General features: G+C 51.9%; 1 protein-coding gene across 1 annotated transcript in view; it reads right to left on the bottom strand.

Annotated features, from left to right (window-relative positions):
- Positions 1 to 6,739: 6,739 nt before the first annotated feature.
- Positions 6,740 to 24,063, bottom strand: part of CACNA2D4 (calcium voltage-gated channel auxiliary subunit alpha2delta 4) — a 131,332-nt gene continuing 114,008 nt past the window's right edge. The window contains exons 31-39 of the mRNA XM_027792998.2: positions 22,280 to 22,350; positions 21,381 to 21,456; positions 19,515 to 19,567; positions 18,475 to 18,530; positions 17,080 to 17,100; positions 11,719 to 11,836; positions 8,501 to 8,613; positions 7,776 to 7,858; positions 6,740 to 7,023 (exon numbers count right to left, since the gene is read on the bottom strand). Of these exons, the coding sequence (XP_027648799.2) occupies positions 6,937 to 7,023; positions 7,776 to 7,858; positions 8,501 to 8,613; positions 11,719 to 11,836; positions 17,080 to 17,100; positions 18,475 to 18,530; positions 19,515 to 19,567; positions 21,381 to 21,456; positions 22,280 to 22,350 (678 nt within the window). The 3' untranslated portion in view covers positions 6,740 to 6,936. The remainder of the gene's footprint in view (positions 7,024 to 7,775; positions 7,859 to 8,500; positions 8,614 to 11,718; positions 11,837 to 17,079; positions 17,101 to 18,474; positions 18,531 to 19,514; positions 19,568 to 21,380; positions 21,457 to 22,279; positions 22,351 to 24,063) is intronic.

Here is a 24,063-nt window from a genome sequence, read left to right on the forward strand (position 1 = left end):
TGGGGCCTTCTGCTCCTTCATTGCTGTTCCCTGGCTGTCAGCAAACATCTGGGAGCTGCCTGGGCAAGATATGCCTAATCCTCCTCTTGTGTTGGCTCCCACTGAGTCTGGGCATCTACGGCTGTGCTATTTATCAGTTACTTGATTCAAGATACATGTTTTGCAGTGACTTCTAAGAGAGCCAGTTCCAGTAAATGACCTGTGACAGCTTGAGGTCTCAGGATACATATTTTTTTTATATGCAAAGCAAACTCAAGGGGCGTGGAGAACATCAGCATCAGATTACACACTTATTACACTAAAAGAAACTTGCTGCTTTAAATATAAATTGCATTTATTCTGTTTTCAGAAAGCAGAGTGGTACTTGAAGTTGTTTAGGCAGGCTAAAATTGTACGTCCTACCATTTCTGCTTGTCGTTGTGGCCATGCTTTGTCCTCTCCCGAGAATTACTTGCTCCATTCACTGCAAAGGGTGAACGTACCCTGAGTGTGGATTAAAGTGCTGCAGTGAAGGTGAACATCTAATGCCAGACATTAACTGGAAATAAATGAAGCATATGATTAGGGTGAAGGAGCTGAATTTGGGTTAGTTGAAGCTATTACAGGCTTCCCTGTAAAACTGAGTTCTGTTTTCCCTTTCTTTTCATTGCCTTCTGTGTGGTATCAAGCGATTTGTTTGAACCAAACTCTCCTGTTGGTCAGTGCTTCTGTATTTGTCTGGAGTGCCCAAGCTGAAATACTCCAGGCTGATTTCCAGGAGTGCTGGGCACTGATGTCCTCCAAATGAAGTTCCCTAAAAAGATCCGCTCCGTGGAGAGGATTCCTAGGTCTGTATTGCTCTCTATGAAGAAGGAACACCAGCTTTGAACTCACAGCAGCATCAAGTGCCTCACACCTGATCAGCTATTTTAACAATAAGCAATGTAGGAAAAGCGCATGAGGGAGTCCCCTGCCCAGCCTCACCTGGGCGGTGCTGCAGTTCAGCTGCTGCAAGAGCACCACAGTGTGACCTGTCCGTTGTTCACCATCTTGCTCACAGTCAGGAAGGTGGGCTGCTTGGGGAGGGGTGGCGGGATGCGAGCCTAGCCCTCCTCTGTGTGTGCAAGGGCATGGTTTGCCAGCTCAGTATTACTTCTGGCATTTCCAGGAACTTTGCCTTTGCCCTTCTCTCCTCTAGTAAAATTCATGTTTGAACAACGGAGCTATTACTGTTCCTGAGCTGGGAAATGTTTGCACTAGAGATTCACGATCCTGCTTATTAGCAGCTTCATCTCTGTAGTGGTAAAACTGGGCACAGAGGCTCTTCGCAGTTGGCATAAAAACTGAGCTGGTCTAGTTGTAAATGAGATGGGAAAACCATGGGCCTGGCTGGGTTCCCAGAACAACAATGCGTTTCCCTGACAGAGGCAACTGATACCCAAGCCAGCTCCAGCAGCTATCTTTTGTTTTTATCTCTAACCGCACTGAACCTGTGCATACGGTTTGCAGTCTGCCTTAGTGTTGGATCAGTGTGTTACCAACGTTGCAACATGTGTGCATCCCTGTGCAACCTGGGCGCTGCTCCTCAGAATGCCAGCAGGAAGGACAGTGGTGCCTGACATCCCTGTTGAGCTCTGCCAAGGCAGAGACAGGGCTGGGTGCACTGGGCTGCTGCTGGCAGGGGCCTGCCCGGGGACAGGCAGCGTGCCGGGGCTGCCAAAAGTTGAGGTGGCAGCAGCAGCAGCAGCAAGCAAAGCAGGAAGACCTGATGGAATTTCCTGCAGGGCCCACAAGGTATTTACTGAAGAATCATGCTTGGTGGCGTTCAAGCGGTGATACTACGGTTTGCATCACGCACTGATGACGAGCTGCATTGCTGTGGCTGATGTCATGGCAGGTAGCAACAGTAGTGTTTGCTGGCCGAGTGACAGAAGGTGTACAGGCTCCTTTCAAGTGCAGGCAGAGGCGGCCTAAGGGAACCTGCAGCTGGGGCAGGGCAGAGGCCTGGGGAACCGTCTGCGCCAAGGGATGGGGGAGCTCCCGAGTGTCTGGGGGGGATGGGAGCAGCAACAGTCTCCAGCGAGGGTCCAGCTGATGATGGAGTCATTCGGCACATGGGAGTCTGCCCCTTCCGCAGTGTTTTTGAAGAATTGCTTTGTGCAAAAGTGCATGCTGCGTTCGGCTGCCCTCGGCCCCCCTGCAAGCGGAGGCCTGTGAGCGCCCAGCGTTTCTGTGCTAAAGTACCATTGGGCTTTATCAGCAGAAAAAGCATCCTGGGAAATACTCCCAAGGAGCTCGGGTATGAGCGGTATGCATGAAACCAAGCAATGGTACTGGTCCTTCGCTGTGGCAGAGAAGAGCACACACACACCTTCCCCCTTAACCCACTTGGAGCATGTGGCTGTTTGCTGTGACCACTGCCATCCCCAGCCCAGGATGAGCCAGGCTTGTGCTAAATATAAGCCAATTCAGGCCAGCCTGCTGAAAAGCTGCTGCTTTTGTGCCTGCTCCCAGCTGCAAACATCTGCCGTAAATCCAGGGCTGATTTTCCTACTGTTTTGTAGGATGAAGTCATTCCTGTCTGGCCATACTTGAAGGTCTAGTCATCCAGTCATCTGTCTGCTCTGTCCCAAGGCGTGAGTCAAGAGAGGGCACGTGTACATGGTGTTGTGCAAGGTGCGTGTCGCTGCCCACAGCTCAGACTCCCTCTGTGCCCACCGCAGCATTCAGGAGGCACCCAGGGTTACCTCAGCCTGCAGTGGGGTGTTTCTGACGCCTGTAAGGAGGGTAACAGAGAAGTTTCAGGTCTCTTCCCAACTCCCTCTCCACCTGCCTGGGAGGAAATTGGCTGCAGATTTAGGGCTTGTGAAGCTCCTGATTTATGTGGCAGCCCGATGTGGCTGGGTGGGTCTGACAGACACTCATCACTGCAGAGCACCGCTGGGGACTTCCCTCCCGTCGTGTCTTGCCTTAATAGAATAAACCCTGATGCCTGCAGTTTGCACATTTATGGGGGTGGATGGAATCTTGCAGGAGGTACAGCTGTGATTTATAGTGCTGTATCAGGACGGCAGCAGGATGCTGCTCAGCTGGAAGCGAGAGATGGCTCCTCACAGCTGCTCTGCTGCTGGTCACATCCTCTGGCTTCATCTCTGTTTGCTTTTGCTGACCTATTTTTGTCTGCTGTGCCCAGCACATGGCTGTAAAAGTTGGGAGCTAGAGCAGTAGCTCTTCCTGGAGATTTTTCTCTTACTGTAGGGCCGTGAGCCACTATCTGCCAGGTAAGAAGAGCATGTGGTGGAATTTGCTTAACCCCATGCTGGAGATCAGAAATGGGTAGATGTGCTTGGGTTCTGCTTTGCTGGCAAGGAACAACCAAGCCATTTGCCTTCCAAGGCTAAAAGCGTACCTAGGTGCAGCTCACCCCACTGTGGATCAACAGCACCATAGGAAGAAAAGGGCTGTGTTCGCCTCGCAACGGCTAAGACAAACCCCTCATGGACAGAAGCAGGAGCTGCTGTAGCAAAACCGGGTGCTGCAGCATGCATGTGCTGGCTCCCCTGGGGAGCGCTGGCATGGGCCTCCTGCGAGCTGCTCCAGGGCAGCTGGGGGGGTGGGCAGGGAAGCTCCCCTCTTCCTCACCCCTTGCAGTGAGCCTGGGAATGGGCCTATAAATCACACTCCGGAGGGGTGCCTGGTACTGTCCAGGTGGTGCTGCTGCAGCTTTCCAGGGACCCTGGGGTCTTCTCCATCCTCCCCTACAGGACCTGGATGAGGAGGGATGCTTAGGACATTCCTATCAAGCATTGGGTACAAGTGTGGGGGCATCGTGGGAGCAGGTGGCCCAGCGAGGGGGCACAAGGAGATGTCTCCCCCCACAGCCCTGCAGCCAGAGGCTGAGGAGCTGTCCCCCAGGGTTGGGGCGCCCCCAGCTCAGGTGGTGGGGGCCTGTGGGGTCATGCCTTACCCTTGCCCCCTCACAGAGGCCACTCTCCTCTGGAGACACACCAGAGCATCTCTTGACTATTAGCTGCTGTCTGGTTTCACACCCCAATCCCCAGCTCAAGCCCTGCAGCGGTGGGGTGGGGTGGGGGAGCTGTTTGCTGCAGGGGCATTTGGGGGGCAGCTGGTGAGCGCTGGAGGAGGCGGCACGTGCTGGCGGGTTGGGTTGCGATCTGTAGGACTCAGCCACACAGGCAGAGGTGAGTGCTTGGCACCCGGTGCCAGCCCAGCTGAACCAGCCAGCCATGCCCACAGCCCAGCTCTCGCTGCCTGACAGGTGCCCGAGGAGCCCCAGCATGGAGGCACCAGCTCTTTTTGCTTTAGCCGGGTGCACCTCGGTGCCAGCTGCATGAAGCCGCTCACGGCAGCGGCTTGACACTTGGTGTGCAATGGTGTGAGTGGCTCTGCGGCCTGGTCCCCAGTGTGCACTCAGGTTTTAAGTCGGGGCAAACCTTCACCCTTAAACCAAAAAATAAGATATAATCCAGTTCTCAGCCCTATCCTATTCCCCCCAGTTACAACCTATGTGCAAATTTGCTGAGTTAATTAAGCCAGGTGTAATTCACATCTTCGCTGTCTCAGTGCAGGTCTCTTTACAGGACTATGTTTATTGCAGATTAATACACCTGAAATCAAATATGGATCGCATGTAGCAGGGCAATGCGTTTTTGCGTATTTTATTTTTTAAGCTGACTGGAGATGGGACTGCTAATCCTTTCTGACAGGGAGGTCACCCTTCAGAGTGGTGCCCCAGGAGGGCAGGCACCAAGGGCAGGCACGCAGAATGGGGGGAGCTGTGCCAGCCAACAGGGGATGCCCTGAGCTGGTGGCTCCTCAGTCTGTGAGCAGCTTTTGATTCCTCTGCACTGCCTTCATCTTCCTCGGCTGCTTCTGGCTCTGATAAGGTCACTGCATCTGAAGCCTGGAAACCATCTCCATCTCCGTATGTACTTCAGTACTGCAGTTGTTCCTCTCCTCTTTGCCCAAACACCGCCTCCAGCGAGGCAAAATCAGCCACGGCAGGAGCTGTAATGCCCTGAAAGGTCCCTACCAGGACCTGGTTGTGACCAGTACTGTCCCCTCAGCATCTGGTGACACTAGTGGCAAGAAGCAGCATACTGACCCTAGCACACCAGGGCTGCGTTTGTGGGCTCCTGCTCGTGTGGGGAAGGGGACAGCCCTGGTGCGAGGGTAAAGCCCTTTCCCATACAACTGCCCTTTTCAGCAGCTGCATGTGGGTCTAACGCTGGCAGCGGTGGCTGCAGGAGCGGCTGGCTTGGTGGGCTCAGTAAGGAGCCCTGCAGCTGTGCACAGCCAGCACATGGAGGGCAGCGAGCAAGGAGGGTGTGGGCACTTGTCCTGCAGGAGGTGGCAGCTTGGTATGACGAGTCACACCGCTCTCAGGGGGCCTGGAGCAGTGCAAGAGGCTCGCAAAGTGGCCCACTTGCAGAGGAGGCCAGGGCAAGGTTCTGCCCTGCTGGGCTGCTAGCCTGCTCCCCCGGTGCAGCCGCGGTGTACCCACAGGTGGCTGCAGATGGGGATGGTGCAGAGCTCAAGGTGAGACCCGGTTGCTGTCTGTAGCTGCTGGCTGTGGCATCCCCATTCCTGGCATGTACCCTGCCAGCGTCGGGACCCCCACCCTGCTTCAGAGGTGACAGCTGTGGGGTGCAGCTGGCTGCTTCACGGTGTTTGTGCTGTGTGGCCAGAGGCTCTTCTTCCCATGGCAGCACAGCAACCAGGAGCTCTTCTTGGCACCACCGTTTTGTGGGGGGAGGGCCAGGCCACTGCAGCTTCGTTTGCAGTCCCTCCACCAGCACCCTGTCCCTGTGTGTTTGGCAGAGAGAGGGTTTTCTGGGATGTAACGTAGTGCTGCGCTTTGTACCAAACATGACATGCTGAAGCTGAAGTATCTATTTAGAATATACCATATATTTGTTTTTAACGAGAGGTATGGAGCAGTTAATACAAAAAAAAAAAGGGGGGGGGGGGGAAATCAATGCTCCCCACCTGGGGTCCATAAAGCGCTGTGAGAAACAGCCCGTGCCCACCAGCTGGAGATGCCAGGCTCAGGGCTGCTTGCCCTGGGACAGCCAAGGGCAGCTTCAATGAGCACGGCGGTGCTGCTCGGGGGGGGAAAGTGCCCGTTTCGTAACCACTTCTGCAGTGAAATGAGCAGGCAGTGGGAAATGTACCTCCTCTTTTGGTGGGTCATACGTAACTCCTTCCCCGAGGTAAGTTCACATCTAGACAGGAATCTGGATGCCGTGCTAGCGGTGGGTCTCCTCAGCAGAGCTGCTGTAGCTGCAGCTAACTAGTCACGCTGTGCTACCTCCCGTTGTTGTCCAGTTAGGTGTTCAGTTACTGCGGTTCAGGTCAGGTGCCATGTCCTGCCCCTGGGGTCCTGGGCAAGGACCACCCCCAAGACCAGGAGATGCTGCCTCCCTGCTGGGAACCACTAACGGCCCTGTTCTGGCACGGCTGTGCCTGGGCTGCTCCAGACCTGGGTGCTCAAAATGCTGGCGGCTCCCACCAAGGGACAGGCAGACGGTGTACCCTGCCCCCCACCCCCCACCCCGCTTTCCTGAGGTGCTTTCTGCCTCCGGGGCTCCAAAGTGGCTCCACAGGAGGCAGGCTGACGGTGAAATGCCACCCATGCCAATGACCTTGACTGTCCTGGCTGTGAGCCGGTGGCTGGGAGGAGCAGCTCGGTAGGCGCGCGCCAGGGTCCCGCATGGGCCTCTTGGCGCGGGCTTTCAAGGATCGGCACCACGCTGGACCCTGTGGTGAAGGATGCAGGATGCACTGTGCCACGTCGGTAACACTCTGTCTCCCCAGGGAGCTGCAGTGGGCACCCCAGGATGGCCTGCGCCCCCACCTCCTCCCCTCCTGCCGCTCGGGCCAGCAGAAGCCCAGTCCTCCCGGTTCTCTGCCGCGTAAGGCGCTTTGCAGGCGGTGTCACCGCAGGAGCAGCACCAGGGGCAGAAGGAGCAGCATCGGTGAGACAGACAGCTCGGCAGTGCCACCGCAGTCCTGGGCATTTTCCTGGGAGATGGGAGAGAAGGCATCAGCTTGCTTACCCCCAGGGCGGCTGCCGGCAGAGGGAAGGGAGCCCACTGCTCGCCTTTGGAAGGGGGAGCAATGCCTGTGGCCAGAAGGAAGGGTCACCAGGTGCAAAGGAAGGGACTGGTTTGATGCCTGCAGGCCACGGTGGTCACCTGCAAGCTAGGAAGCCACTTGTGTCCTTGGCTTTCACCGTGCCCTGCCCCACACCCTGAGCCCCATCCCTCAGCCTCAGAGACCGCAGCAGGATCAGCTCCTGCCAGCAGGTCCCCCTTGCAGCTCCTTCCAGAGGCTGCTGCCCCTGAGCAGGTTGCCATGCCTGCTCCTGGCGCCGCGGGGCAGGGACAGGCACCTGGGCTGTCCTGCACACTGCGAAGGTGCCCAGACCGAACCCCTGCCAGCCTGGCCGGGCGGGATAGCTGCCCGGCTGCACCAAGCCCGGGTTGCAAGGGCTAGTTACAGGGATCAGGGCTCTTCCAGCGGGTGAACCCCCAAAGAAACCCAGCAACCCTGTGATGTCTGAGCTCAAGTCCTTCCCAGGTGTCACTAGCGTGACCGTCCTCCTGCTAGGAAGCCCCTTAGGGAGTCAGGCGGCTGTGTCTGGGTCCAGCCAGCAGCATGGGCACGTGGTACACGCAGCCGGGGTGCAAGAGGAGGTGTGTGCATGGCCACAGGCGTGCCCGTGGTGGACCCAGCCGCGTGCTCTCCCTCCCTCCCGCGCTGCCCCAGGGTACCTCAGGGTGAAACGCGTGGCACGCGTCCGGCCGCCGCCTCAGCTTCTGGGACCGCATCCGTTCACACTTCACTGAAGCGTTATGTGCGAGGCTGTTAAGGACACAGGCAGCAGCAGCAGGGAGGGGAGACGAGCGCTGCACAGACCCGCAGGGTTTGCTGCAAGTTGTCTAGGTGTAACTGCAGAGCCTCAGAGACAGAGCAGGGAGGATGAGGGAAGGGCAGGTCACCCTGCATGGGCTGGAGACGTCTCCTAGCACTAAAAGACAGCAAGGAACAACAGGCAGCTCAAAGCGGCGAAAATGCCAGGGCAGGGCTCAGCTTCACAGTGACAAGCTGCACCACATCACCGCCCTTATGAGGAGCAAGGGATGAGGACCCAGCAGGGATGAGTTACGGAAGCACCTGGGAGCCGTGCTGGGGAGCCAGCCCAGCTGCACCCACCCCACCGCTGACCCTTTCCTCTGGCCTGTCCCACTCTCACCCTGTACAGCACATCTGACAGCCAGGCAGTGGAGGCTGGCTTCCTCTTGTGGGGCTGGAAGGCAGAACTGTTACCTCCTCTCCACTGCACTGCAACCCCACCTGCTCCATGTCTCTCCCCACCTGTCCCACAGTGCCCACCATGCCCGTGGCAATTGCCACAGGAGCACATTTTACACCCTAGCAAACACAGAGATGAAAGGGCCTGTGGAGCTGTGTGTCTCTGCTGTGTGTGGAAGGATATATTTGACCTCTTTTGCATCCAGCAGGACAGGTGGGAAGATGCTGCAGTCGCAGACAGCATCTGTGACGAGGAGCAGCAGGTTACTGTTGGTGATCTGCTGTGCCACAAACATCCTGCAAGAAAAAAAGCAGGTGGGAGAAACCACATCTCTCTTGCTGCAGTGCCAGAGCAGCTGCCCTGGCATCACCCAGTCCACAGCATAGAAATCAACAAAACTTCGGAGATCATTGGAAACGTGATGTCAGCAGAAAGCAGGAGAGACACAGCAAGCAGCCATACGCACGGGGAGGTGGTGTTAGCACACCTCTTCGGCTGCAGGATGCTCCAAAGTGGCTCAGATTTACAACTCCACGCTAGGCACAAAAGCCAAAATCAAACCCAAAATGCAAGAACCCAACCAAAAATACCAACCAACAAACAAAACCCAGCACAAGTCTCTTCCGAATGGGGCAGGATGTCACAGCAGATGACACCTGAGAAGGCCTGGTTTCCATCCAGAGGTGTGCCAACGCCCATTCAACTTACATTTATGCATATGCTTATATAATCCAAGGATGTATGTACTACGTGGCCCTGCAAAGAGCAGAGTTTTGTTAAATTTCATGTTGCTGGAGTGGGACATAGAGGATCCCAGTAGCACTACACGTTATGTTGGTGTGATGGGACTGACCAGCTGGTGCTTGGTCTTGCCTACTGCCACGAAAAACACACAGCTTCACTTTGCAGCCACGATTTTGCCTGCCCCTTCCCTTCCTTGTTGGACAAGCAGACTACGGAAAAGGGCTGGTGACAAGAACCAGCACGTGCCTATGGGGATGTCTCTAGATGCAAGCGTTTACCCAAGGATGTGCACGTGAGGGCTTGTGGCAGTGCTGCTGCCCAGTTGCGCAGGCAGCAGACGGCTTGCATGGGCAGAGCAGGATGAGGGCAGGCACGTGCTTCGGCTGTGTGCAGGGCTTAGGGCATGAGTGTGCGTGCGTGTGTGCATGCACAGGCAGCTCAGACACGTCTCTGTGCTCACGAGGCTGCATGTGCCTGTGACTGTGGGTTTGCACACTGGCACGTGCACGTCTACGGCACCCCTGGGTGCGCACAGAGAGTGGCAGGGGGTGCGTGTCCAAGCATACGCGTGCTGGTGTCACTGCAAGGTGCCGTACATGTCTGGGCATCTCACCAGCCTACGCCTCCCCCCGAGTCTGATGCCTCGCAGGCATTGCCTGCCCTCTGCCAGCACAGAGGCTGCAGCCACCCAGAGCCAGGCTGACCTGCCTGTGCTGCTGTGCTCCACTGCCTGCTGGCAGCTGTGCTGCTGCTGGGGACGGGGCGGCCGTACAGCCCTGGCAGGGAGCCTGCAGGCTGGCCTGGGGCCACTGGACACGGGGAAGGCCAGGGATGTTGGGCTTGGCATGGCTGCACTGGTGGCGAGGCTGCAACACTGCAGCCAGTATGTGGCTCTGTGCACTCTTGATCCTGCTAAGCGCTTCTCAGCCCAAGGAGAGGGCTTCTGGATTAGAAATACAGGTTTGTGAGGATGTGCCCGCTGCACCGACCAGTCTGGCTGCACTGGAGGACCATCCTGTCTCCTTGGTTTTTCACCACCTAGGCTGGCTGCCTTCTAGCCTCGGGATTTCTGTATTCACATTTTAGAGGTGTTGAATGTCACACGCTGCAGCTCAACCATTTCATTAGTATTCCTGGCCGACGACTGTTTTGGAAGCTCTGACAAGCTGATTTTAACCCATGCACAAATTCAGTAACCAGGATAAAAGTGCTCCGTGCACCGACCTGCAAGTCAACTTTTTGGCCAGGATGGAGCATGCAGCCTACCCTGGCTCCTCTGGGAACCACCTGGACTTGTGAAACATGACCAGGAGAGCCTGTACACCTGGGCCTGCCACTGGCTAACGCGCCACAGAGCATGTGTCTGTCCCAAACACCTGCATGAAAGATGCACAAAAGATACGCCTGGAATCCAGAGGCTGCAGCTACACCTGCAACTAGGAAGCAGCTGAGCAGGATGGTGCAGCTGCTGCTGCCTCCAGCAAGGAGGGGTCAGCTCCAGGCTGCGTTGGTGGCAGCAATCTGTGCAGCAACAGCTCAACACACCAGCAGGGCAGTTTGGGGGACTCTGGATTGGCCCAGAGCTTGTTGCACCTACACAACACCCTGTTGTCCCTAAATCTGCAATCTCTTCTGAAACAACATTTGGCAAGGCCTGGTTTTCCTCAAGTCATGTGGACTAGCGCAGGCTGTTTTCCTAACCTTTAAGTCTTTCCTGCAGTTGATCCAAGACTGAAGTCAGACTAGGTAGGATTGGTTTTGGTGGTGTTTTGTTTTTTTTTTAAGAGGGATTCCAGTCAGATCTGTTTGGACGCCTCATGTTAGGAAAAGCTGGACCAGTGGAAATTCATCCTTCTGTCAGCTTTCCGCACGTGATTGCTGATGGTGCTACGCAACTGCTAAAAACTGCCTGTTTTCACAACGACTTTTCTGTTATTTTGGACTGTTCATTCTCTTAAAATGAAAATGGAAAATAAAAAAGTGGACCTGTGTTTTCATTTTTTTTTCAGTTTATCACTTCTTTTTTCCCCCTTCCCTACTTTTTTTTTTTCTGTAGAAAAACAGAAAAGAGGGAAAATAAAAAAAAGGAAAAGGAAATCCAAAAGCATTGCGAAAAAAAAAATTCTAAGCAGAAAACTTTTGCCAGAAATGTGAAAAAACAGAAAAAGCTTCTTTCTGAAATCTGTGGAATGGAAAGATCTATCTCTATCTCTATCTCTATCTCTATCTCTATCTCTATCTCTATCTCTATCTCTATCTCTATCTCTATCTCTATCTCTATCTCATCTCATCTCTATCTCTATCTCTCTCTATCCCTATCTCTATCTCATCTTTATCTATATCTATAAATAAATACATTAAAAAAATGCTCTTTCCCTTGTTCTACAGTCACCTCTGCTTATTAACAGATGGTTTTAATTTTTTTTTCTCTTTTATTGAGAAGTGATAGCTTGGTCACTTCACCTCCTCATTGCCCAGCGTGGCTGTTTAGCTTTGCTCTCTGGCCACAGCTGTGGATGCGGCAGTGGCCACACCATGAGCACAGTGGCAGGGGACTCGTCTCAGGTGCTGTCGTCACCGGTGGGCTCTGTGACAAGGCTTGCATGCCATCAGGACCTGGGGAGCCCCCCAAATGAAAGGGAAGCTGCAATTCTTACTTTTGGCAATCTCCACAGTCAATCAGCCCATTGGTCTCCTTGATGGCCGGCTCATACACGAAAACGGGGTACTCGGTGTCACAGGGCTGCAAGGTGTCGTGCTTCTTGTGCCTGTGAGCTGCGATGGTAAGGAGAGAAGGTGAGGAATGAAGGGCAGAGGATCTTACCGGTGTGGTCTGCACAGATGGAAGCATTTAAGGCTGGTGATGTAGGTTACAGAAGGAGCCCTGCATATGTGTGTGTCCCCCGACAGTGGCCAAGAGCAGGTGCCTACCAGGGAAGAAAGGGGAGATGCTGCGGAAAGCAGCCAGACAGCAATTCCTGCTCCCACTAGGTGGTGTGGGAAAACCAACATATGTGAGAAATGAAATGCGCCCAGTATTCCCACTCGCCTTCCCCAAGCACGCCTGGATCCTGCCCTGCCGAAGCCACAGCCGTGGGGCCACAGCAGCCACAGCACCCCAGGGACCCCCATGGCCAGTTAGGCAGGGACATTTGGGCACCGGTACCCCTGAGTTCAAACGACAGGGGGTGTCTACCAAAGCAGCAGCCTTAATAAAGTCCCTCCTACCTAACCCAGCCCTGGTTCATGCACTTTTTTAAATATTCAAAGCTGTGACTGAGCTGGTCCTTCATGCTGAGGGATCTGCCCCTGCGGGGATCCTGTGTGTCCATGGTGGGGTTCTCCATCAACCGCTGATCCTTCCTGAGCCCTCTGACGTTTCAGAGTGAGCCCACAGCAGGCAATCTGAGGGGCTGAGTATGTGTCACATCAAAAGAAAACACCGCCAGCTAACAGCTCTGGCCTGAGACCACAGGGAAGCAGACAACGGCTCTGGAGGACCAGCAGAGACCCAACTAACACAGAGCACTGGCTCCTGGAGGGAGCCATCCCCTGCAGAGACAGGGAGCAGCTGCTCCATCACTCATCAGTTGCACTCTGTGGGAGTCCCAAACTGATTTGGGGATGAGGGGGAGCTGAACCACTTTGCTGAGCCTCCCTTCAGAAGCAAGGGCATCCTTTCTAGGAGTTCAGCAAAGTCCGTCTTGCCTGAAACTACTGCCTTGGGCCCTTCTGGCAATTATTTTCTGCAGCTGGAGGTAGCAAAGCCAGCTCCTGCCTCTGTAGGACACAGGAGAATGTCGCTGCTGGAAATGTGAGGCTTTGTTGCTAGGGCAGAGGTGGTTGCGGCTCAGCTAACAACAAATATAAGAAATGGCTTTTACATCAGCTTTGGGTCTGAGCACAAAAGACTCACTCTGCAGCCCTGCACCCGCACAGCAGGCAGCCCTACCGGGGGAGCGGGCAGGGAGAGAGTCCTTCTGATGCGGAGGATGACCCTTGCAGCAGTGGTGCTGAAGATTTATAGAAAAATGCAGCAACATGAGTTTTAATCAGTGAACGTATGGTAAGAAGGCACCAAGAGGGCATCCATGATTCTGATGGGTAATTTGTATCACTGGAAAACCCTCACCGAAAGGCATGGTATCCTCTCCCCCGACACGGCCTGAGCACACAGCACGAGGCAGGCACCACCCTGCAGAGCCTGCCATGCAAACAATGCAGATTACACGAGAGAGGAAAGCTGGATGATCTTCTCTGACTTTTCTCTCCACTATGGCAATCGAGTGACACAAGACATCCATTAAGAGCCAGGAACTGCAGCCCAAGCTTCCCTCTAATGCCTTCCTCAGGTGAATATGATGGGTACTCAAACGCTTCCCTGCGGTACAGAGTGCTTGGTAAGTTGCACCTTGTGCTTTTCTTCTGAACGTTCAAAAAACATCATTCGCAAAGCAGCCTCCTACTTCAATCCTTCCGGACTGTGGGACCCACCTTTTGGTATCACGGTTAGGTGCATTTTGCACAGATCCAAAGCACGCAGGGTTTGATTTCAGCATGATGCTTTGTTCTGTATTCACCCTGGATTCACACTAAATTAATCAGCTAAAGTCATGCTTTCAGGGTCTGGCAGAAACCCTGCTGCCAGCCAGGAGCTGCCTGGCTGTGCTCTGCCACCATTTGCCATCCCTCTGTGCAAACCCGACACTGCAGAAGTATGGAAAAGCCTCTCCCATTTTTACTAATGGAGAACACCCTGGGTTAGTACCTGTCACAGGGATGAACAGTCCTGAGGATATTCTGGACGAGCAGTATAAGGCCCTGTTACCGAGGTGAATTTCAAAGGCTTAGACATTTCTGATGAAACACACAGAATGTTTTTTATGCTGTAAAGAGAGAAGCTGCAAATGCTTTCCAGCTCAGACTGGCTACTAACTGTATTCTGGCCACCGAAGTCCCTGATGGGCTAAAGGAATGTGAGGAACAGAGCGGGAACCCTTTCCCTCAGCCTTCATTCACTGTACTAGTGGCTGGGAAAACAGCTCCAAACTCTGAAACAGGTGGCTAGACTGTCATAGTCTGGGCCATGGACAGACCTTCTTAGGGACATGCTTGTGGCAAGACCATGCATTGGTCCCTCAGACACAAACCATCAGAGTCCCATTGGATCCCCCCTGGATTCACAGCACTGAGTGACCAGAGCTGTCACCACAGCTCAGCTGTTGGTGATGGACTGTGCTGGTTCTTGCTCAGAAGAATAGCTGTGATGACCACAAAGGTGACTTGATATAGTTGGGACACATCTGCTTGCAAGAATTTAGCGTGTTCCCCATGTCAGGAGTGGCAAAGGGTCCTGACATAGCAGAGACTTTATCCAGGTCCTCATTTTTCCCCTGTTCCCGGTAAAAAATTACGATCTTCACTAGCTCCAGCTTCCTGGTATAGTGTCATCAAAACAGACGGAGTAAAAGCAATATAAAAACCAGTGGTGTGAAAGACAGGGTACAGAGAGGGGGTGAATGAAACCATTGGCTAGGAAAATATGGGATGGAAGGAGATCTGAGGCCTCCCAGCCTCAGCCAGTGTTGAATCAGGGCTGTCATGCTGGACTTGGAGGGCTTGGAGAACTGAGCCTCAAGGGGAAAGTCAGCTAAAGAGATGGCATGATCCACACCTGGGACAAGCCTGACCTGCACGCAGGGGCCAGAGCTGTACCTCGGCTCCCAACACGGGACCAGAGAGGCAACGCCTGAGCCGCAGTGGCACTCGGAGGAGCAGCCGGTGCATCTGGAGGTGTGCAGTGGGAAGCACACCAGGTTTAGTCCCTTCAGGGGCACTTTTGCCGCTGGCAATACGGGCTCAGTCACTCACAGAAGCCACGTTTCTGTCTGGGTCTTGCATGACCGCCTGCGACTTGACTTGCCCTGGGTTAACTTTATCCCGTGCACCAAGCTGTATTTTTAAACTCTGCTAAATTGGCACAAGTCCCCTCCACAGACCATCTTAAATCAGTTTTTGGCACAGGCTAAATGAAAAGAAGCCACTTTAAAATCTCCTAACTTCTGCACAGAGACAAGACCTATGACAGAGATTATGCTTAGGCCTACCGCCACTTAATTTGCTCGGAAGCAACGCAGCTGCAGTAGTATCGAGAAGTTCAGAGAAGCCCAGCAGCATGTACATCATCAGCAAAACGCTTGGGCTGAGCCTTTGCATGCACATGCTGGACATCAGAACATTATCAGCACTCTGAGTCTGGTGGTCAGGGATTAGTAAACAGCCAGAGGAGCTGATAACAAATTGCAAACTTTACAGCAAAGAGTGAGTTAATTCCAGGCTGTTGTTGCTACCATCTGCACTTCCAGAAAGACTTTGTCAGACATTTGGCAACTAATCCTCCTGAGTAGCAAAGGCAGCCGCCGCACCTTGTTATAAACTATACCACCCAGATTGTGAATTCTTTCTCACCAGCATAAATCATGCACCCAAGTCAGCGGATTTACTCTGGGACATGAGACAAAATCTGCCACTTAGTTACAAATACAAACCACAGAATTTAATCAATTATCTTGTAAAATATCCTCTGTGTATACTACCATGCAGTGAAAAAGAAACTTCCGTGAGCTACGGAATTCTAGAAATAGTCCTTTCTAGGCTGCATGCCTTGGCTGGAGGTATTTTTGGCTTAATGAAAAGCTTTCAAACCTGTGGTGATGTCCATAAAAGCAGAAGCCCTTACAAACAGAAAGGAATGAGATGCTGAGAGCGGTAAAAAATCTGGGGAAGCAAACATGTCTTCCCATCGCTTCTGAAAACAGATTTGCATGATGCGTGCAGTCTGCATATATCATGCCCATATTCCAACAGCATGACTCGCCCTCCCAGAAAGCAAGAGAACTTGGGAAGCAGAAATAGGCTCAGCGCTGCAGAGCCAGAGGTGCACAGGTCAGGCAAGGGTGAGCATTAGCTCCCCGACCATTAATTCCTCTGCACATATCCCTGAATAAATGTGTGCTCAGTTTCCCTCTCGCAAATTGTCTCCTTCTCTTCATATTTTTTGCATACACCAGCCTTGGCATGCAGTCAAGAAAATGTTAACATCTCTGGCAAAAATCTACAGCCCTTTCTCAACAACACGTGCAATCCATTTCTTCCAGCCCCAACAGTATTCTTCCACTCCGCTCCACCCCCTACCCCCCACACCCCGCCACCATGGACACTAATTTTTTTCATCTGTAGACACCCTCTCTTTCTCTTCCTCTTCTTCATACAGTAAGACACATTCCAAATGTCTCTGTTTCTCTATCTCCGTCTCACACATACGTCTTGCTGGGCAGAGAGCAAATCGGCGAATACAGGCTAGATATGGAAGCAGGGAGATAGAGACACAGCCACAGTCTGGACTCTGTCTTGGAGGGATTTCTAACTTGCCTGTAGGAGCGGATTTATGAGCTAGAGCATACACTTATCAGCTGAACTGCTTGAAAGCAGTTCTGCATTATCCTGGGGCTGGGCTGGGATTCATCAGAGGGAGCTGAGCTGTGTAGTGTGGAAAAGAAGACTTAAGTTGCCTCTTAGTAACTGAAGTCTATGAGACCCGTATAGTTTTTCCTGCAAGAAAGCACGGGTTGGTCTTTGGTTTTGGCATAACAACAGGAAAGAATGGGACAGCTGGGAAGCAAAGTGAAGGACATGCCATGGTACATGGGCTATGGGCCCACCTACACTGTAGTTACGAGGGATGGTGGTGTTTGCGCCCACAGGTCTTGAAGCGGCTGGTGTGCCCCTTCTTTTATTGACATCTTGGTGACAGACCTTCAATCACCAGCTCAGCCAGCTAAACAAGCAAGCGTATCACTTGCTGCTTTGCAGTGCAGCGAAATAGAGCCAGGCACTGCTTTGTCCCTGCCGCACCTTTCTGCAAGCTCCCCATTGTCCAAAAGGTGGAAAAAAGTCTTTCCTAGCCTGCGATTTCTAGCTAAATCCTCCTCTTTTTGCTGTTAAGTGGTTCTACTTACAGTGATGGAAGACAGCCTTGGCTGGAGAAGTTGCACGACACACAGAGACACACAATGAAGATGGAACCACGTGAGAGTTGCACATGATGGCAGCGCAATGAAGAGATGAATTTTCATACAGCAGTCACGGGGGTGATGTGGGAGAGAGATGAAGAAAGCACAAAAGGAAATGGTGATGAGCAGGGCCGCAGTGAGAACCCCCCTCCTTTTTCCTCACATCTCCTCAAGTGAAGGCTAAATCAAACTGCAGTCCCCCAGGAAGAGCCACGCTGCCTCCTGCACTGCCACAAGCACTGCCCTTGCTCATCTGACTCTTCCTCACCGATTTCTGCCTGGGGCACTCCCGTTATCCTGATGCGTGTTAAGCAGCAGCCAGGGCTGTGTAGAAGAAGATAGCTGCAACTTCTACTGCCATCTCTGGCAATCTTCTTTGGAGGCGGTGAGTGGGACCTAAACAGCATCCAGACATCGGGCTGGTTCTCTGACTAGAAGGAACTCTTGCTTTCTAAAAATGACTGTTTCCCCATTACACCAGGGGAGTTCAATGCAGAAGACTCAGCGCTGCAGCCAGCAGGGAAGGTACCACTGTCACCACTAAAAGCACCATTAGTGCTGAATAATTAGTCAGGATGGAATAATGGCACCTACATGGCTGTGCAGAGCACTCCTCACTTTCCCCTTTGGGTCAGCTCAGGGCCATGAACATCCCCCCTGCCAGCAGGGGCAGGGATGGGGCTGCAGAGACTCCCGGGACGTTTCCAGCAGGCAGCACTGCAGCTGCAGGGCAGGTCACTGGATTTCAACCCAGACATACCGCTCTGCTGCACTCAGCTGCTGTGCAATGCCACGTGCTATCATCTTCTCTCCTCTAGAGAGGGTCCACTGGCCAAGTGTAGACCCTCAATGTGTTATGGAACCTTACAGGTTTCTGGCTAGCTTCCTGGGACCCCTGCTAGGCTCCGGAGAGCCTGCTGCTCCAGCCCTGCTCAGTCCTGTCTTGTAGGCCACCTTCAGGGAAGACTGGAAGTCATTCCAACTGAAGGGCTTTGCAGTTGATGCTCTTTCATCCCACTGCATGTAGGTTGGGAGTCCTTGGGTAGAAGAGCCTCCCTCACCCCAGCAGTTACCCTGAGGAAAGCAAGCAGTGTGCTCCAAGCTGCACACTCCTCACCCTGACCGCTCTAGTGCTGTGGCAGCCTGAAATGGGGGTGGAAATGGGGGGAGATGGGGTGGTGGTGGGACCTGGAAGCTGGCTTCCAGTGTTTGTGGAGGGAGCGGTGGCAGGGCAGACAGCAAACTCCTTGAACGAGGCCAGGCTCCCCCATACAGCTTCTTCTGCCACCAGTGGCTGTAACACGCACATGCTATGGGGCGGCTGGACTCTTGTGTACTCACCATCTGCCAGGTTGTCTGAGTGCCAGAAGCTACTCATGTTAAACTCCAAAAGGAAGCTGTCAAAAGAGCAAGAACAGAGGATGCTTTTTCAGCAGCCTGGAAGGATGCAGGTGTCAGGGAGATGGCCCCGTCGCCCAGCGAGTATCAGTTCTAAAATGTTTACTAGAAATTTGCTGGCAGTGGAAGTCTGAGGTTTCTTTTTTTTTTTTAATTTTATTTTTTCCTCTCCACATGATAGAGTGTAGCTCTGTATCATGGGATCTGTACTGTGCAATATCTGAATGGGCTTTTTCCTGAAGTACGTACTGTGCGGGGGCCTTGCCAGTGAAGGAAGGAATGAGCACAGCAGCCCCTGAGGCTGGGAGGGGATTCAGTCACTGCGAGACCCACCTGAGGAGCAGGCACGGATGGCCATCAGGGAGCCCATACCCTGGCTACTCGGAGGTACCTGCACATCACATTGAATTATTCTGTACCAATACGCTCAAGCTCTAGGAGCTGGATCTTTTCTGCACCTTCCCTTTTGCACACCCAGCCAGCTGACCAGCGGAACTTTCATCCTGATTTGAGCTTGACCTCCGATTCCCCCCCACAGTTTGAGGTGAGCCCGAATCCAGGCTTGATTCAAGGCCTCCCCTCTCTCCTGCCTTGCCTGCCACTCAGCTCTGAGCTCCCTGGCTTCCTTCCTTCAACCTTCACCCCCTGCGAAACGACGGCGTGCGTTTGCTCATCACGGGCAAAGGAGACAGGCAAGAGGACTCGGCATCAAGGATCTGCATGAGGTCCCAGGAGACCCGAGTCCTATTTCTGACTCTGTCACTTTGTACTGAGTGACTTCAGGTAAATCCCAGACCCACTCCAGGCCTCTGCCTCTCAAAATGGGAATAGTAATAGCTTTCTGTCTCCCAGGAGCAAGGTGCTGAGCTGAATGTCAGAAGGCTGAGAGCAATGCCCTCCGCGGGGGGCTCCGCCTGCAGCATTCTCAGCTCTCGCCCCCATTGGTCTGAGCCTCCCAAACACCCCCATCTTTTGGTACTCACATGAGGAAATCACTTATCAGCCATTTCACTGCAGCTAGAAAGGCATAAATTGGCTGGAGAACAAAAGAAGAAATGAGAAATACCATAAGGATCTGGTCAGAGGGTTTATAATTGTTATGCAGGACCCCACGTTTCAGACCGATTCCCTCTACTGATCAGAGTGCTTGAAGACAGACTGGAAATTCAAGGTCTGGGCATCACTGGAAAATGTTCAAAATACATCAAAAGCCAGCAGAGCTGCCTTGCTACTAATAATATCTTCTCACCCCCTCCCCGTCAGGGTCAGGGAGTTTATCACAAATGTATGAAGGACTTTGAAGATGTAATTGCTTGATGATTTCTCTCCAGTATGGATGACCTTGAGAGCTCAGAGCAGGAGAGAAGCACAGCTAAATGGGACACCACCAGTTTAGGATGCTTTTATGTTCTGATAGCAAGTGGTGTTTCTGGGACAAGTGACAGCATTGCCCAGGATTTAGTATTATCTGCCATTGATTGATTATGCTTAACTGGGCTTTCATCCAGCTTTTCCTCAAGATGGCATTACTTCTATGATCTTCCTGCTTTTCAGCTACAAATTGGAAATCCAGCATTGTCCCAGGGACAATCCATCTGCAGAGGATCCTGCTGCTTCTTTTCTTCATGGCAACTGTGTCTAATTTTCATCTTTCCCTCTCATAATCATGCCTGTATCCTCAAACCCAAAACAGATGCAGCAGTCACAGGGCACAAGACAATGTTCCGTAACTTACTTATATTCACCTAAAATAAGTCAGCAAAGAGTGAAATGTATACATTGTTGGGAATCGGACCGATTTTTATGTATGTATATGAAAAATGGACTTTTCTTGATTTCTTCCTTTTCAAGCATTTTGCTAAGATGGGAAAAAGAGAGAGGGAGGCTGAATTCTCATCTTTTTATTCTCTTCCCAATTCACCTCATTTTTGGCAGCTCATATTTTGTGACATTTCTTTCGGTAATCAGAATTGGAGGATATGATCGAGCAAATATTTTCACTATAATCACAATATTTTATCTATCCAGCTTAAGTATAGCCATTGCAAAGTTTAATTTTTTAATTGTTTAAATGATAACATGTTGTTAAAAAGTAGCATTTTGTTGAAAATTATTTTACTAGAAAAAAATGACAATGTCACACTGTAAGAAGTACTGCCATACCACATTTTAAAGTATCAAAAACCTGATCATAACAGTTTAGGATTGCTTCAACTAGTTTGAAGTGGCCTGCATGTTGAGTAATTACTTCTGTCTGTTCAAGGCCAGGTTAGGAAGGTAGAGTGGGATTAGGTTATTAGCTTGTATCAGCCTAAAGAGAGGTTGCATTTGGGTACTGCAAAAAGATTCACTCTGATAGTTTGTTCCCTGGGCTATCAGCATTTCTCTGCAGCTTTTACCCCTCTCTCTCTTGCTGCAAGCCCACTCATGCTTCCCTGAAAGGCTGACAGTTTTCTCCCAGTTGCTCTGTTCCCTGACAGTGCAACTCTCCCTTTTGAGCTGCTGAGTAAAACCGTGCCCTGTAAAAGCATTCCTGTTCATTTCAGCTGCTTGCTGGTTCCTTGGTTTTTAGAAGAAGCCTGGCAAAGTCTAGTACCTGTTCTCTCCCCGGTCCTTCTGATTTTCAGTGGGATCCTATACGCCAATGGAGAGCCAAATTGGAAACCACTGTCAGTGGCCATCACTGCCTCAGAAATCTGCCTTAGGTGAGTTTGGGCATTCCCATTACTTGAAAGCAAACATCTACTAAACTCTTTTGGGGAACGTGCTACATCCGTGTGTTGGAGATGGCCTAGGAGAAAGCCTCTGCGGCCAAGCCCAGAGAGGGCTGCATGCTGACAGATACGTACGCTGAGCAGAGGCCGGGCTCCACTGTGGTGGTGGTAGGGTACTTTGCACATTGCTTGATAATCATACATGGTCACCCTGCAATCAAAACAAAACAAGTGAGCAGTCAAAAGCAAGCAATGCAACTCCCTATGGGACGCACACCTCAGCTTTTTCTAAAACATTTCCTGTACGGAAGAACTAAAGCAGTGGCCTGCTTACACGTGCCTTTGCTGTTTGGCCCATCCTGGATCTTGCAAAGCGGGAAATACAGGCTCTGGATTAATGTCACTGGGTCAGTACAGGAGGAAATTTGTCCCTAATTCCAGACGGTGAGTAAAGCAGGCTGTGAAGGAGGAGAATTATAATTCTAACTACCTCAGGTTCCCTTAGTGCCTGTTTCCAAGCCACTGAAACTCTGAACTCTCTTTGACATGGGCGGGGGGAGTGGAGTGAGGCGAACAGAGATATATTTAGTAGTGAGAGAAATGTGCTCAGCCAGCTGCAACGCTACATCTGGGGGGCTCTCAGACAACTGCTCATAAAAGGGCTTTCCAAGTGGCAGAAGGAACTGAAGCACTTTATAGCCAAAATGCCAAGAAATGTTTCCCATAGCATCTTGCCCTGGAAAAGACAGAGCAGCAGCTGTTTTCCAGCCACACGGAGATCAGAGTTACTGTCCTTCTTGGTGCTTTGCAGCAGGTGGAAGGGCAGGAGATGAGGAGAAACAGGGTGTGTGGTGATGATGGCTGAGCAAGTCAGGGGAGAGGGCAGGTAGCTAAAGGAGCTCTTGTATCAAGAGAGTCACATGCATCAGCATGTGCATATTCCTCTGCTCAAGTGCTGCTTATGGGGACCAATAAGCTCTGACCCACACACCAGCTGAAGAAAGAGAAGTACAGCACAGAGATCCCCTGCTTACCGCCTGAACATGCCCATGTTTAGCAGCTGGGTCATTACTGAGCCTTCCACTGCACCCAAAAATTTTCCAGTCTGCAAGCATAAGAAAGGAAAAAAACAGAATAAACTGACAACAGTAAAATTTCCAGATTCTCAATGGCTCCAGCCAATCCAGTCTGTCTGGAGGCCTACTACACATAATGAGGGTTTTATAAGGAGGTAGCACCGAGCTTTGTCCTTTGGCTGGCTGCAAAGCCTGAGGGAGGACTTCCCCCATCGCCAGCTGGGCATCCTGCACCATTCCTATAGCACCTGGAAATTATTTAGCCCACGCAAGTCCCTACAGCTTGTGACAGAAAAAGGCAGAGACCCTCAAGCTGCAGAGACCAGGCATGTTGATTCACTGGAAGCCTGGGCTCTCCTGTGGGGTTTTGTGAATCCACGTTCTCTGGATGTGAACGCCTGAATCTCTTCCGCTTAAGCCTCTCTGCTTGCCCACAGCTTCAGGGGCTTCGGACACCCCTGCTCTCCTGCTGCCCCAGGCAGACTGGCTCACCACGCATAAGTGCACCGTACAGAGTTATTTAGGTAGCAAATGCAATTGTACAACTCACTGCTGCGCAAGTTCGAAGCAGACAGTAACCCAAACAACGTGATACAAACAAATTCATCCCTTAGCTTACACACTACACACTGGCACAGCGAGAACTGTAGCACAGGCCCCACCCTAGCAAAAGCTGCATTTGGGGGAGCAACAGCCCCCAAATGATGCTTGTGTGCCTGAACTGAAAGTGCAGCTTGTGGCCCTCTTGTCCCATTCACGTTTCAGAGTCAATAATCCCAATTACAGTCCCTGCTGCTTTAAAGACTTCAAACAAACAACAGTTCTGGCTTTCCTGATTAATAAACCATGACAAATCTATTGCAAAAATGCTTCGGATCTGCCAAGTCCACTGCTTTGTTTGCAAGCAAGTAAGTAAAATACTCATAAATAAAAGTGCAGATATGAGCTGTCCTCTGTCTGTTTTCCTGGCTCGTGGGTCTTGACACGGTAAATACCTCCCATATGTTATGGAAGTGTTTGTATATTGCAGTTTGAGGGGACATTTTACTTTTCCACTGATAGGCCAGCAGTCATTTAGCACGTATTAGAAGATGACAGATGACTTCACTTATCTGACTGGGGCACTTCCACTAAAAAAACCCAACCCTCAGTCAGATTTACCTAAGATCATACGGTAATCATCTAACAGTAGTGTTACGTGGTTATGAGCCTCTTCTCAACAGGCTTTAGAAGGTGTTTCACCGTATAAATTGATACACAACATCAACTCCCCCTCGAGCATTTAGGCTGTAATCGTCTCAGACATAGTCAAATGTGTCTGAGCAAGCGCTAACTTTTTTCACCTCCCTCGCTCTTTCAATCTGATTAGGGTGGTGAGGAGGCCAGCTGCTTCCATTTAATACCCGTCTGCAGCCCCAGCGGGAGCCAGAGCAGTGGGATTTAACGCAGTGCAAGCTGCAGCCCGTATGGTGAGGGGGCCACTGCAGGACTGCAAATGGGGCCCACCCTGTCCAGGGACACTGATGTCTGACCAAATTTCTCCAGGTAGAATGTTGCTCCTATAGGTAAAAGTATGAGGAGCTATAAGTGTAATTGAGAGGAAGGACTAGGGAATGTGTTCAGAAAAGCATCAGCAAACTGGCCTTTAACATCAAATCAGGCATTCAAAACTCAGCGCTGCCTTAGGTAGTAACACAGGAAAGCATCACTTGGCAGAAACCAACGTGGTCATATAATGAAGC

The sequence above is a fragment of the Falco peregrinus genome, chromosome 6 (genome assembly GCF_023634155.1).
Source record: "Falco peregrinus isolate bFalPer1 chromosome 6, bFalPer1.pri, whole genome shotgun sequence".
Lineage (NCBI taxonomy): Eukaryota > Metazoa > Chordata > Aves > Falconiformes > Falconidae > Falco > Falco peregrinus.